The sequence below is a fragment of the Onychomys torridus genome, chromosome 6 (assembly GCF_903995425.1).
Source record: "Onychomys torridus chromosome 6, mOncTor1.1, whole genome shotgun sequence".
NCBI lineage: Eukaryota > Metazoa > Chordata > Mammalia > Rodentia > Cricetidae > Onychomys > Onychomys torridus.
Genome location: NC_050448.1, coordinates 41,288,660 through 41,304,040, shown reverse-complemented (window position 1 = coordinate 41,304,040; position 15,381 = coordinate 41,288,660). Strand labels below are relative to the sequence as shown.

Sequence of the window (15,381 nt, the reverse complement as noted above, 5' to 3'; positions counted from 1 at the left end):
TCACCGTCGCCAACACTCTGGTAAATGAGGACCACATCCGCCACCTGTAGGGAGAGTTCATCTGGCTGCTTGGCAGTAAAAGATCTAATGATTTCCACCTGGGTCAGTGCTGCGGAGGAAAGGGGACACACTGAGCTTCCAGAGTCTGAAGAACAGAACTTGTACAAAGCAGCAGTATGCATTCCCTTCCTCAGCTCTGTGATTCCAGGACTGGCACTGGCAGACTGAGCCGGGCTCCTATGGGGAAGTTACTTTAAGAAGCCTCATGCTTGGTTATGAACTTTTTAATTTTTACAGTTGCCATCAAGAGGGTTCTTACGATGCATGAATATGCTCAGCAATAGCCTTGATCAGGAGTCCTTCACTGTATTACACATTGGAACTGCCAATAGCCATTGCACGCTGGGGACGGAGGCATGAGAGTAGGTCAAGATCCTATAACTGATAACATCCGCAGTTCCCAGATCTCTAACCACAGAGCAGTTGTCCTACCTGCAACTGGACATAAAGGCTGTGAAAAAGCTTGGGAAAAGTGGGAGCTGCAAGCAAATGCCTGCCAGACTAATTCGGAGTGTCCCAAAATGCTGATTTGCAACAAACAACACAACTTCAGCAGAACTGACTGGCATGGCTTCATTCCTTTTTTAAATATAAAATGCAGTGTCCCACCAACCACTTTTGCTTTGACTCTAAAAGCAGTGATCATTAGCTTCAGAAAACCATGTTTGCGACCTTCATTCTTCAGTCCTCCAACTGGCCATCCAGAAACCAGGCATTACAGTGAAAGGATACGCAGAATAGGGCACCAGAAGGATAAAGTACATTTTCTTGACATTGTCACTTACACTAAAAAGGATCAGGGGAAAAAATGTAATTTTCTTTAGACCAAAAACTTGTAATGAAACATGGTAGTCACACCCTGTCATCCTAGCATTCGGGAAGCTGAGGCAAAAGCCTGAGTCCAGTGCCAGTCTGGACTAGTGTGAAACCAGGCCAGGCAGAGCTACACAGCAAGTCTTTTCCTCAACACAATAAAAAGCAAACACACCCTCACACTTTTCTACGTCTATTCAAACCCATTAATAACAGCTAAGTGTAAACACTGAATGATTCCAGCAGGGTTTTGCCCTCTATAATTTACCATACTCCTCACAATAACCCATGGCTCACCCAATGTCTCTGTCTCACGGATGAAGAAACAAACTCAGGAAGGCTAAGCAGTGGTTGTTCATGTTTATCTAACAACTACATCTGGGAGGAACCTTGTAAAGCAGGTAGAGATGAAGGTAGCATGACCAGTCAGTAACCATGCTGGCCAGCAGAGGGCAGAACCCCTCCGTGTTCCAGGGGAGCCACCTCTCCTGGAAACTTACTGGTTCGATCTGGTGACTGCTTCCCACTGCTCTGTCCCAGGGCTGTGATCCAGCGGGCTCGCTCACTCCTAAACACAGAGAGCAGGTGCAATTCAGATTTGTCCCCCAGACACTGAAAGTAGTTTATCCCAGATAGCCAGTGCAAATCCATTCCCAAAACATATAAGGGATCCCGGAGGGTAGAGGACTGGCCTTTCAAACAGGGGAAGGGGTGATTTTTAAAAATGCAGAAGAGACGTCATTTTCAAGCAAATATAAATCTGGCTCCTTATTGGTTAAATGGGACTTCTCATATGACAGTTGGACATTTAATGAAGAGCTGATTATGCACATTACATCACAGAATATTTAGCACACGTCTGGTCTGAAGTTTAACAGTTCAAAGGATCAACTTCACCTGTAAGGCAAGCCTGTAAAGCAGGATCCCTTCCCTCACACACTCAGCCATTTTGGTAAAGCAGGCAGTGGGGCTGCCTGGTTAACTGGATTATCTCCAGAGCGCTGCTTAGTGAATAACAGGGGCTCAGTAAGCATCTGCTTACAAGAGAATCAAATTACTAATCACACACTGAACCTTGATCATTTATCAAGTTGTTTGCTTCTATAACCAGATCATAAACTCTGGCAGGGCAGGAATCAGGTCTCATTCTTGAATACATAGAAAACTGTCACAAGTTAAAGGTCACTCTAAGCTATACAATGAGATTGACTCAAAAAGCCAAAGATCAATAAATTGATATATGCTTAGAAGTAAAATAAACAGGCTAGGCAGTTAGGGTGAAATGGGTATGCTCAAACCATTTTTTTTAAAGAGTAAATCAAGGGGTTGAGGTGACTGCTAGGGGGTATAGCTCTTGCCATGCATGCATCTGGATCCCCAGAACCTATTAAAAGCCAAATGCTGTCCTGTGAGTACCTGTAATCCAAGCTGTCCTACAGGGACATGGGAGGCATAGACACCAGCATGTCAGGAAGCTTTGGGGCCACCTATCCTGGGGTACACAGTGGCACTAAAGTCCTAGCTCGGACATGAGGGATTACCACCGGGGATTGTCCTCTGACCCCCACACAATGGCATGTGCATGTTTACATCCACACACAGAGAATGAAGGAGACGAGGCTTCAGGCAGTAATGCATACAACTATTAGAAGCTGATGATACCATCTTGCTTTTGAAAACTTTGTCTCTCATACAAAGCAAAATGCTTTATTAGGAATAAGTAATATACAACTTCCTTTAAACCAGTTCCTAAGTAAATACTTTGAATTCTGCTGTTGATGGGAAAAGATACTTATTATGCCACAGGCTCAACTGGAATTTCCAAAGTACAATGCCAACTGAAAGCTAATGTCTAGCAGAAGATGACTGGTTCACCAAGAGCCATTCCCGCAGCTCAGGATCTGTGTCTCCTTGTGGTACCAAAGGCATGGCAGGTTTCCCCACTGTGTCTATCCTGCCCAAACTGCTGCCTTCCTGGAGCATTTTGGTACTGAATCTTTTACATAGGACTTCCCAGGCAAGGCCACTCTCCAGATCCAGCAGCTGTCCCCTGCCACTGAGTTGAGCAGTCCAGATGAAATCATTCCCTCCCGTGCCATGCTGTCTGGATACTAATGGCATCCTGTAGACAGTGTGGCCCCTTGCTGAGACTCTAGAGGACAGAACAAGACACTTGTTGTTGCCCTTGCTGAATGGAGCTGTTTCTTGAAAATGTTCCCATTGAGCCAGTCCCACCCCCTCTTAGAAGCTGTCAAACCACACCACTTCCCCTGGGGCTTCAAGTTCCTTGCCAAGGAGCTGGCCCCACCACAAAACTGGAAGGACCGTATCTCTAAGGCAGGCGCAGAGCACTCGCTTTAAGACAGAATCCTAAAGACAGGAAAACTATTATTAAAGCCCATGGCTCACTCTCATCTAGTCTCTCCAGTGACAGTATGATACAAGAGGAATATGCAACCTACCACACATGCAGTTCAGACTTTTCCCCCTGCTCAGAGTAACTGAGTAGGAAATGCTGGGCTAATGCAAACTCATACTCATGGAGTATCAAATTCCACAGCACAACCAACCCTTCCTCCAGCCAACCTTCACTGAGTGCACAGGCTCTGCATTCGGCTTGCAGTACAGAGTGAGTGGACAAAACAGCCCTTAATACAACGGAGCAGACAGAATGGATCATATTCAAACCCCAAAGTGGGCAATGTGCTGGGGAAAGACACTTCTTACACCACATGTGACCCCAGAGGAGAAAGAAAACTAAGTGGAGGAGAGACTTAACAGTCCTTCCATTACCACTCAGTCTTGTATGTGCGGCACTATAGTTGCCATGACAGTTCCAGCGCCATGAGACGCCATGACAGTTTCGGCACTATGAGACGCCATGACAGTTTCAGCACTATGAGACTCCATGACAGTTTCAGCACTATGAGACGCCATGACAGTGTCAGCACTATGAGACGCCATGACAGTGTCAGCACTATGAGACGCCATGACAGTTTCAGCACTATGAGACGCCATGACAGTTTCAGCACTATGAGACGCCATGACAGTTTCAGCACTATGAGACACCATGACAGTTTCAGCACTATAAGATGCCATGACAAGTTTTAGCACTATGAGATGCCATGACAGTTTCAGCACTATAGTTGCCATGACAGTTTCAGCACTATAAGATGCCATGACAGTGTCAGCACTATAGTTGCCATGACAGTGTCAGCACTATGAGACGCCATGACAGTTTCAGCACTATGAGACACCATGACAGTTTCAGCACTATGAGACGCCATGACAGTTTCAGCACTATGAGACGCCATGACAGTTTCAGCACTATGAGACGCCATGACAGTTTCCAGCGCTATTAAAATGCCATGAGGGATGTTATGTCATAGGGATGTTAGCAGCTGAGCACTTGTCCTATCCCTACCAGGTAGCAGGCACAGCAGGTTTAAACTTGATTGCAAAAAGGATACAGACACAAATCCAGTTTCTCACTGTATCTACTAAAGGCTAGATTGGTATTAAAAAGGAAGGCACATTGCATCCTCAGCACTGCCAGCAATCCTAGCACTAGGTTGAGGAGGGAGCATCACAAGTTTCAGGCTAGCATGTGCTACATAGTGAACTTGTCTCAAAAATAAACAAGTATTGAAAGGCAGTCTTATTTTTCCAACATTTTTAGAAGTGATTATTTAGAAAATAAGAGATATTAATTCAGACTTACAATTCTGACACATATACATCCCCCCACACACACCAAAAGTCAGGCCTGACTGTGAAGTTGTTAATATGCTTCATCTGATATGACAGTGTTCAATATAAGTGCCACCTGCTCAAGTATCAAATGAAGGCTTCCTTATTTTGGTCCTCCACCCAAGGAGGGCGTCATTGTTGTGTGCTATTAAAAATGTTCTGCCCATAGGGCTGGAGAGATGGCTCAGTGGTTAAGAGCACTGGCTGCTCTTCCAGAAGACCCGGGTTCAATTCCCAGCACCCACATGGCAGCTCACAGCTGTCTGTAACTCCAGTTCCAAGGGATCTGGCACCCTTACACAAACATGCAGGCAAAACACATAAAATAAAAAGAAGTACATCTTTAAAAAATGTTGGGTCCATTTCTACTTGAAATAATCTTGTTTGTTTACTAACAGTATCTTTAATAAACATGGCTATAATTTGGCTTAGAAAAGGAACAGGTTTTTTGAGAAGTACTATTCAAATGTGAAAGATCATGTTTGGAACTAGAATCTAGATTCAAGGAGGAAAAAATAATACTGTAACCTGAAATATATTTTTTCCATTCTAGACTGTCTACTTAATATTGTGATTTTCCTAAAGGAAAGAAGAATATGATTGACTCCAAGATACCATTTACAATTTTATTCCATTCTTTTACTTCCTGTTGTAATTAAATAATTACTGAAGCAGGAAGAGTGCAAAGCTCCCTGCAAACAATGCCTCTTTGTCAGTGGCCTAGCACCGGGTGGTCTGGATGGCTGACAGCACCAGCCACATTCATTAGACTCTCAGCTTTCTCTGTGAAAGAAATGCAAAGAAGGATCTTTGAGCATGCTTTATGATGATCCTGTCCTACAGTTACATGTAACAGATGAAGAAAGCTTGTACCTCTCACTGAACACATACTGGATGTCTCACCCGTACACACACCGGACATAAAGGACATCCAAATTCTACTGGAAATGCAGGAAGCCAAGGACATCACTTGCTACAGTCTGCTGCCTTTGGAAGCTGCAGCTGTCTGTGCTTCATTTTAATGGAAGCAGACAATGGGGACTCTCCATCTCCCACACTCTAAGTCTAGAGGGAAAAGACATGACAGTAGAACATTCTTCCCTTGTCTTTTCATGAAGAGTCACTCTTCATATTTTTCAGACTCTTGTCGGATTAGCAGTGCTGTGGGGATATATTGTGTACCTTGATAAGCTTGCCTGAGGATCAGAGGACAGAGCCAGTCACTAGATTAGACACAGAGCCAGGCAGTGGTGGCACACACCTTTAAACCCAGCACTTGAGGTCTCATGCCTTTGCTTGGGAAGCACACACGCCTTTAGTGCCGGGAAGTAATATGGCAGGGCAGAGAAAGGTATAGAAGGCGTGAGGAACAGGAACTCGCTCTCTTTAGGCTGAGGATTTCAGGGAGTAAGAACTGGTGGCTGGCTTTTCTGCTAGTCTTTCAGCTTTCACCCTGATACCTGGTTCTGGGTTTTGTTTTGTTTTTTATTAAAAGACCATCTAAGATTTGAACAATACAGTACAATGACTTAAGGTTTGTGACTGTCAAACAGATATAATATTGTATACACTACTAGCTGTACATCCTACAAAATGGTCAGCAGCGTCCTTAAGAACAAAGGTTGAAAACCAGGAGGAATTCACAGGGGGCGGGGGGAGTGGCTCTAGCAGCAATTCTTTAGATGTCAGGAAACCAGGAAGGAGCCAATGGGGAACGGGACATCATAACCGGAGGGAGACTAGTTAGCAGGACAAGAGAGTAGTGGTGGAGAAACAGGTGGGGTAGGGATTGGGAAAATGAAAGCATGAGGAAGGGTAGCTAAAGTGAAGAGTGTATGAAACAGCAACAAGGAAACTTACATTTTTATACGCATTTAAAAGTGTAAATTAAAATAAGTAAGAGTTAGAAGGGAGATATCCACTTAGCTAGATAATTCTGCTCCTAGAAGCAATGGTTATTAAATAGGTATCCCAGTATCACATGGGAAATCCCTCCTGTGAGTTTTTGGTCCCAAGGGACCACAGATAATGCAGGTTCTTGCTATTCTTCCTGGTTACCCACCAGAACTGGATGATAAGACATTATTACTGAAGACAACATGTCTCTTGACTGCAACACACAGAGAAATAAAGGCAGAACTGAGCAGAAAGCTTCTTCCCTGATGGCTAGCTTTCATAATGCCAGAGAATGCTCTATAGACTGCTGGAAAAGAAAGGGCATCAACTTTGAACCCTATGAACAAGAATACCAACCACTAGGCAAGAAGGGCCCACTGCTACAATAATGGTACAACCATTATAGGGGCAACCAATGTTCTATGACTGGATTTGGGCCTGTTCCACAAGAGGAAATTCATGGTTCATACTATGAGCCCAATCAAAAACCCATAACTGGGGAAAACATAGGCCATAAGAGGCAACTTACTGCTGATGTTTATACTGACATGAGTCAAACTGCTTTCTAAACACATATGTTTATACCCATAGACAAATTTTACTCTCATCCTTAAATAGAGAAGCTTCTCATTACAGCAAACTTTCATGAATGCAGAGGCGTTTGGTTGCTTGAGTAAGGGACAGTTGAATGTACAGCCCTACATGGGACATTTATACCACCCCCTTTAGGGCTCAGAAAATACTGAGGTAGAAGTGATGGAAAGAATATAAGAACCAGATGATAGGGCAGAGAAGAGCTACAAAATGGCATCTTCTAGACATGACACAGCCACTGTAAGCATGTACTCATAGCAGCTGTGGTTGCTTTTCACTGGGCTTGCACAAGGCTCAACCTGTCCACAGTTATAGACAGAAAAGGGGCTAATGGGGCACTACCCACCCTGCTGAACTATTGGCCATTGGTGGATTCTGGGTGAGAACCATTTGTCAGCCCACAAATCTAAGATGCAAAGAACACTCCTTACACTGACCCAAACTGATTATTCAAAACCAGATAGCCCACACCATAAAGAACTACTAAGTGTTTTTTTTTTTACAAGATAAATATATTTAAGTTGATTTAAACAGATCATAATGTGTACATTTTATAGTACTCAATTAGTATGTTCAGCTTTTATGTTTCCAGGTGTAAGTTTAAAATACAACAAAACAGAAGAGCCAGTAACTCATGACTGATCTAGTCCACTTGCAGGATGGAATAATTTGCTAGACATTTAAACAACTAATTGTGAGAGTGTATGTATGTTTTAAGGAAAGTGCATTTGGGAGTCATTTATTTTTATCTCTACCAGTGCTATTTTGTATCTTGCCAGCATCTGTCCATTTATTTATTTATCTTAAGAATTATTATTTTTACCTTATGTGTTTAAATGTTTTGCTTGTGCATATGTAGGAACACTGCAAACATGTCTGGTACCCCCAGAGACCAGAAGAGGGCACTCTGGATCCCTTACAAATGGTTGTAAGCCATCATGTGGGTGCTGGTAAGTGAACCCAGGATCTCCACATGAACAGCAAGTGCTCTAACCACTGAACCATCTCTCCAACCCCGTCTAGTCATTTATTTCTCAGCTGTAATTGAGGGCAGAAAAGGGAAGAGAAGAATGACAGTCACTCCTTCTGTTCCCAAAGAGAGACTTCTACCCCCTTGTCCCTTCTCAGATGTTCTCTTGCTATTAATGAAAGAACTATGAATATGAGTCATACTCATGGGTTTATGGGTGACATAACTAAATATTCTGAGAACATGTCTGGCTAAGAAAATGGGCAACTATTCAGTCCAAGGCAAATCAAAGGCAAGGGGGTAGAACAGATTCTACAGTCTTGGGAAAGATCGAGCCTTGGTATGAAAAGAGCAGGACATTGCCTTGGAATATTTATGAAACAAGAGATGGAGATTTCATAAATTATGGATGAGCCAGTCAGGAAAAGCTCTGTAGTACACTGGCAAAGCCTGAATGAAGAGAGCCAGCTGAATAAAAGAGGAAAACACAAGCAGAAGCAACCCTTTCTGCATTCCTAAGTACAGAGGGGGCATTTCCATGAATTTTCCAGAATGTCTGGGCAAGTATTAACCGCCAAAGAGTTTACGCTTTTCTTAAAGTTACACAGAATGCAGCCTATCAGTTCCATTTTTTAAAGAGGTTCCCTCACACAAAGGAAGGCTAGTTCTGCCTCTGCTACCCAACGACTTCTAGGGTTGAAGAGATGCCTTTCCTCAAGCCTAGCCCTGGGTGCGTCCCATGCTCGATCCTAGAAGCACAACCCCAAGGATGCTCTCAAAGGCAGCAGCCGTGGAAGGCAATGCTGGCTACTCTCACAGGCTTTTCTACAGCTCCTGGGCAAGAATTGCAGGACCTTAGAAAAAGACTTCTGTAAGAAAATACCTTTGCATAAAGTCTTAACTATGGTTGGGGCTGTTATTCACTGCTATCTGCTCATCTATTTGAACCACTCTATACAAGTGAATGCTAACAGATGATGGTAGGAAACATACAAGGACCTGAGAGGACACAGATTTAGGGAATTCCTTTTCCTCCATGGCTCTGTTCCCTGACCCAACATAGTACTTGGTCCATGATGATATCCAAGTGGTTTCTTGTTTCCAAACAAGTTGGTCAACAATGTCAAAATGAACCAAATCCCCAAGGTAGACTTGCAAATTAAGCCCTAATCCCAGCATTCAGTGTGAAAGTGGCCTGTGTACTAAGTGCGGATACAGCCACCCGTGCATGTAGAATGTCTGCTCTGTTTTCAGAGACTGGCTGGAAAGAGGAACCAGGAAATGCTTTCCTAAGTCAAGTATGTCTCTGAGAGTCCTTGTGCTCTGTTTGACTGAAGGCAGATGATTCAGAAATTACTTCAAATTCGATACCGAAGAAAGAAGAGTTTGCTTAGAATCGCTACCATTCCACCATTTTGCCTAAAGGAGATGAGCCCTTTTTCAGGGCTATAAGGAAGAGCGACTACAAGGCATCCATGTGAAATGTTAAGTGGTGTGTTCCAGCTTTTAGCATTAGAAGCAGAGTCTTAAGGGCTACAGAAAGTCAAGGACAGGTTGATGTAAAGCTACAGAATATTCCAAATGAACCCGGAGGAATAAGCAAAACAGCTTCATCCTAATGTTTTCGTTTATGAAAATGTCAGTATTTAAATAAATTTTTTATGATAAAATTCAAGTAAAATGCATCCATCAGGACTTATTAGGGCCCAAATAGCAAGATCCTTCCCTAGAAATACTGAGGAGATTATATCTGCTAAAAGCATCTGGATGCTGTCCTCAGCGCACAGTAGGTGCACAGCAGCGGAAATAAAGAGCAGCACTGTCTGTAGAGAGGAAGAGCAGAGGGGTAAAGCAGAGGGAGGTCAGATAACTCTGACCCTTTTGCCCGTGTGCACTTACTGGGTCTCAGCCCCGAGCAGCATGTCCACCTTCTCATTGGCATGGTTGCTGAGGACAGTCAGAGTAAAGAGGTGAGTGGCAGAGCTCTGTCTTGAGTAAAGCATTGTGGAAGTGTTCTTCCCTGGAGAAGAATTAAGCTCTTCATTGTCACAGGATTCCACCAACAGCTGATCCCTTAAGGAGTAATCATTGACGTTGTAACTTTCTTCACTAAAAGAGAGGGGGAAAGAATGTGTTAATCAGTAGCTATGACTGTGACACTGTCATATGTCAAGTCACACTTTTTTTTTTTTTTTTTTGAGAAGTAGGCAAGACATCCGGAGGAAGGAAAGAATGACCTGTTTTATAACATGAACTGGAATCTGAATTTTATCTGGGGAAGCACCAATACTATGTGTGTAGCACACTAAAGTACATTCTCAGATAAAAGAGCGATGTGTTTTTGAAAACACAGATCATTTCTTCCATAGACTTAAACATCAACACAAATCAAAGTTGGACACTTCTTGAATACAAACTATGAGAAATTTCTACCAAACATCCAACTATCTAGGTGGCAACACAGTTGAGACTTACACTGCCTTTTTAGGGACAACACACCAAGGTTAGAGCACTGAAAAGACGAAGCACTGAGTAATTAACCCAACACAGAGCTTCCGAGGCTACATTTGCCACTATGCAGTAACTACTATGATCAGTGAGACTTGCATGCATAGTGACTCATGAATGGTGCATCCCCCAGCTTTTACACCCACCTCCACCCCAGAATGAAGCTGTAAACACTTACCCATGCTCAGCTAGCTCAAGGCTTACCCCCTCCCCACTCCCCCAAGGAGAGAAGGAACACCCCAAAGGTCTGCTTGTAGAAACTGAACCTCAGGGATCCTGCTTATAAAGCAGAACCCCTGAGGAGGTCTGCTCGCTTTGGCAAAATGCCCAGTGTATCCTCTCCCACATGATGGCGTCCTGTTTCAGAAGCCACCAGGCTTAATCCTGCTGTGTTCCCATCCTTGCTTATCCACCCTCACACTGTGAACAAGGTTAATTCTCTCTCAGGACAATTTGTTCCTGAATGCCTCCCACTGTGCCCTTCTGGAGGGCCCTTCCTTAGGAAGTTCAGGAAAGCCTGAGGCCTCAACTTCGGAACTTTCCTCCACCTTCTAATCCATTACATTGTTTCTTCTAACAGAATCTTGGTCTCTCTCTAGAGGATGCTGTCCTCATTCCCCAACTGGCACTGCTCACTTCCAGAAAATGATCACTTCCTGCTCCTAAGAAGGCCTAGACTTTGGAGCTCATGCTATTCATCTCTGTCCTAATCACAGACTTTGGAGTCTCCCAGTGACTCCCAAGCTTATTGTCTCTCTCCAGCACTACTTTCTTCTTTGCATTACATGAACAACTTCTCTTGCTGTGGTTTCTCTCGGTTCTTTGATATCTCCAGTGGCTGTGGGCTCAGCCACCTACCCATGCTTATCATCACCATCAAACACAGCCTCTCATCTGTTCCAATATTAGCCAAGGCACACTGTGCTCTACCTGGCACCCATCTTTCTAGCTCACCAAATCCTCATCCCCAAAGTTATTTAACATACCAGTTCCTGCTCATTGACTCTATGACCTTTTCCTTTATTGATTAATTCCTCACGCCCCCGCCCTCATGCATGTCAAATTTCCCAGCCTGGATTCCTTGTACCTAGATAAAATCATTTACAAGCTCATCTACCTTGGCTACACTTGCCTGGCAAATTCCAAATCTACCTATATACAGCCCTCTGTTCTCTTCCATTCTTGTAGATAAACCTCAGCTGAACTGCTAAGTAAACAGATAACCTTACAATAAATTCTAATATACTCTAAGAACAATGCCATTCTCTCACTTAATAGCAAATAAAAATATATGAACTTAGAAGAGCTGAAAGAAAATCCCTGTGTCCAAGTCCAAATATACTAGAGGTTTTAGAACAAAACATTTTGTTCAAAAGTTCTAGGGCCTTCTTTATTCAGTAGTAAACATTCTGCCTAGTAACTGTCCTTGGAAAATGTTAGTCTTTTTTTTTTTTGAAGTTTAGTTTGATAGATTCTCCACTCAGAAAACAGCCTTCAGACCAAATCTGTGGTTAGGGTCATGTCTGTATTCACTAAAAGTTCCCATGGCAAGAAGATCTCCAAAGCTGTCCTGGGGCTGCCATACCCAGGAACATAAGGATGTTTTCACGTTTTGGTCAAAGGAAGAAGGCACAACAGAACACCTTACAATGGAACATGGTTGTATCTTTAAAGAATCTTGTTTACTAGAAACAAAGAAATCAATTGTTAGCAGGGCAGAAAATGTTTACAGTGTCAAGGCATCTCAGACGTAAATCTAACAGCCTGGGAGTCAAGATGTATACACACACACACACACACACACACACACACACACACACACACACACTGGGGGGGGGCAGGGGGCAGAAAGAGACCCCTCTAAGACAAAAAAAACCCAAAACATTAAAACAAAAGCAACATCTCAATAACAGTTAACAAAAACCAGGTAGTAAAGGATTCTAAGCACCTCCAGCTTCAGGTAGTTTTGCTCTTTAGGTTGTCCCTGATAGAACTCAAGGACTGTTTCCAGGAGATAAATGTAAGCTATAATGCTTAGTCTTTACTCCTCTTCAGTTTTAGAATTCATACCTTCCAGTGTTTACCTAAATATTAAAAAAAAAAAAAAAAAAAACTCCAGCTATCAAATTTTATTTCATCAATGCTTTGAATCTTTTTTAAAGATACTTATTTTAAAAAGAACAGACAAGCTTTGGTATTTCAAAAGCCAACAACTATCCATTACTAGGAAGTTAAACACCTTTCCCAGGGACCCAGAGTACAAAGCACAGGTCCCACCGGCTCAAGGTAGGAAAGAGGCAATGTGCAAACCAGCTGCAGGCAGGAGAACCACATCTTCCCAGGAAGGGTGGCCAGAGGACTGTGGGTGAGTTTTCATTTTTTAGGAATCATTAAAGCCAGAAGCAGATACATTTGTTGTTGTTGTTGTTGTTGTTTTGAGACAGAGTTTCTCTGTATAGCTTTGCACCTTTCCTGGAACTCACTCTGTAGCCCCGGCTGGCCTTGAACTCACAGAGATCCACCTGCCTCTGCACATCGAGTGCTGGGATTAAAGGTGTGCGCCACCACCGCCCGGCAGAAGCAGATACATGTGAAAAATGTTCATTAATTGTTCGTTTAAGGAACAAATACAGTGCCACTGATCACAAGCTAAGGGAGTTGCTTGACCCAGTTTAGAACAGTTAGCCCTTCAAATGTCCACCGTGGATGATAAAACTGGTCATCCTATTCAAAGCTATGGAACTTCACCTCCAGTGTTTGTCGGAATGAAGAACTTAGCTTCGTTTGGATATCCTGAACCAAAGCAGTCTCCAAGAAGGATGTTTTCTGTCTTTTAAGTGATTTTTGGTCACACATCCAAGAATTACTGTTAGTTAGATAGTAAACTTTTGCATTATATAATAATATAGAACCTAACACTTGACTACTTTTAAAAGTGGGCTTCATATGAAAAATACTTGGTATCATGTAACAGTAGTAAAATTAAGTTGGTTGCCTACCTTCAAACCCAGGGAAACAAAAACTGCAAAGTGGCTGGCTCATTTTCCTTCCTTCCTTCCTTCCTTCCTTCCTTCCTTCCTTTCTTTCTTTTTTCTTTTCTTTTCTTTTTTTTTTTTTTTTTTTTTTTTGTGTGTGTATGTGTGTTGGGAGGTGATTTTTGAGACAGGGTTTCTCTGTGTAGTCCTGGATGTTCTGGAACATGCTTTGTAGACCAGGCTTCAAACTCACAGAGATCTGCCTGCTTCTGCCTCCCAAAAGCTGGGATTAAAGCCGGCTTGCTTGCTCTTGGAAGATACTTCTGGTATGTTGTGGTAACATATTGTGTACTCTAATAAACTTGCCTGAGGGTCAGAGGACAGAGCCAGCCTCTAGACACAGAGCCAGGCAGTGGTGGCACACACCTTTAATCCCAGTACTTGAGAGCTCATGCCTCTGCTTGGGAAGCACACACGCCTTTAATCCTGGGAAGCAATATGGCAGGGCAGAGAAAGGTATATAAGGTGTGAGGAAACAGGAACTCACTCTCTTAGGCTGAGGATTTTGGGGAGGTAAGAACTAGTGGCTGGCTGTTCTCTGATCTTTCAGCTTTCACTCTGATACCTGGTTCTGGTTTTTTTTGTTTGTTTGTTTGTTTTGTTTTTGTTGTTGTTTCGTTTTCTTTTTTAATTAAAAGTCCATCTAAGACTCGGACAACAGTATGTTCTCTCATACACTCACATACAGATATTTAATCTCCCAAAGGTTCAGAATAAAGGCCATTACACCTCTGAACTTGCTGACTATTGCATGAAACTCACTCTTCTGTCAATCAGCACCTGCAATTTCTCCCCAGTTCAGGACAAGTGACCACAGTTGTTCTGGTGAAGGAAGAAAGAGAGCCTACTACCAGGCACCTCTAGTCCAGGCTTCCCCTTCCACTCCCTCAGGTCCCCAGCAGCTGAATGGAGTGGGAAAGAAGTTCCCGTTCCTCAGGGAAGTTGACTCTAATCAGACTTCCCCATGTTTGTCTCCATCATCCAACAAACATATGGTTGACACAGTTTCTGGAACAATTTGGCTCATGTAATTAGGAAGTCGAATTGCTCAGAAAAAGGCAGATGGAAAAGCCACCTTTCCTTGCTTGAACGAGTTTACAGGGAGACTTCCTTTCATTGTGCCACATGAGCTCTGCACTTGCAGCTGCTCACCACCCCCTACCCCCCCCCCCCCCCCCCGGGCTCTGTGCAAGCCACAGGGGCCCAATCAAGTCCACGGAGCTCTGTTGCTCTGTGTCTTAAACAACAATGAGTCTCCCTGTTGAAACCCACTGGAAGGCCTAGTAACCTCTATCCACACTCTCCTTCTTTAAATTATTATCTTAAACAACCACAAAATAACTATCCACAGAGAACAGGATATGATGCTAAACACCTATCACAGTTATTTTCCTTTCTGGAAAGAATGCTGTGTTCAGACATGCAGGCAATGCATGAATGTACATCCACATGGCTGTGGTGATATGACATAAGCCTGATTGTAAAGAGATCCTTTCAGCTATTTTGTGGAGCTGGGAATGGATCCAGGGGCTGCACACATGTTAGGTCAGCACTGAACCAATGATGAGCTCCGTCCTCGGCCCTCCCTTTATTAGGTGAGTCCTTATGGAGCACTTTTACTTCCTGTTCCTTAATTTCCACAAAGGTTGGCACACTTCTCATAATGGAAATTTATTTATTTATTTGAATATTATTTCTTTTAGATCAGAAAAACCTTTAAAGACCACATACAAAAAATTCATGTTTGAAATACCC

General features: G+C 43.1%; 1 protein-coding gene across 1 annotated transcript in view; it reads right to left on the bottom strand.

Moving 5' to 3' along the window:
- The window catches only part of Arhgef26 (Rho guanine nucleotide exchange factor 26), a 114,331-nt gene that overhangs the window by 2,826 nt on the left and 96,124 nt on the right, over nt 1-15,381 (bottom strand). Inside the window, exons 11-13 of the mRNA XM_036190071.1 lie at nt 9,983-10,192; nt 1,374-1,441; nt 5-109 (exon numbers count right to left, since the gene is read on the bottom strand). Coding sequence (XP_036045964.1) covers nt 5-109; nt 1,374-1,441; nt 9,983-10,192 — 383 coding nt within the window. The remainder of the gene's footprint in view (nt 1-4; nt 110-1,373; nt 1,442-9,982; nt 10,193-15,381) is intronic.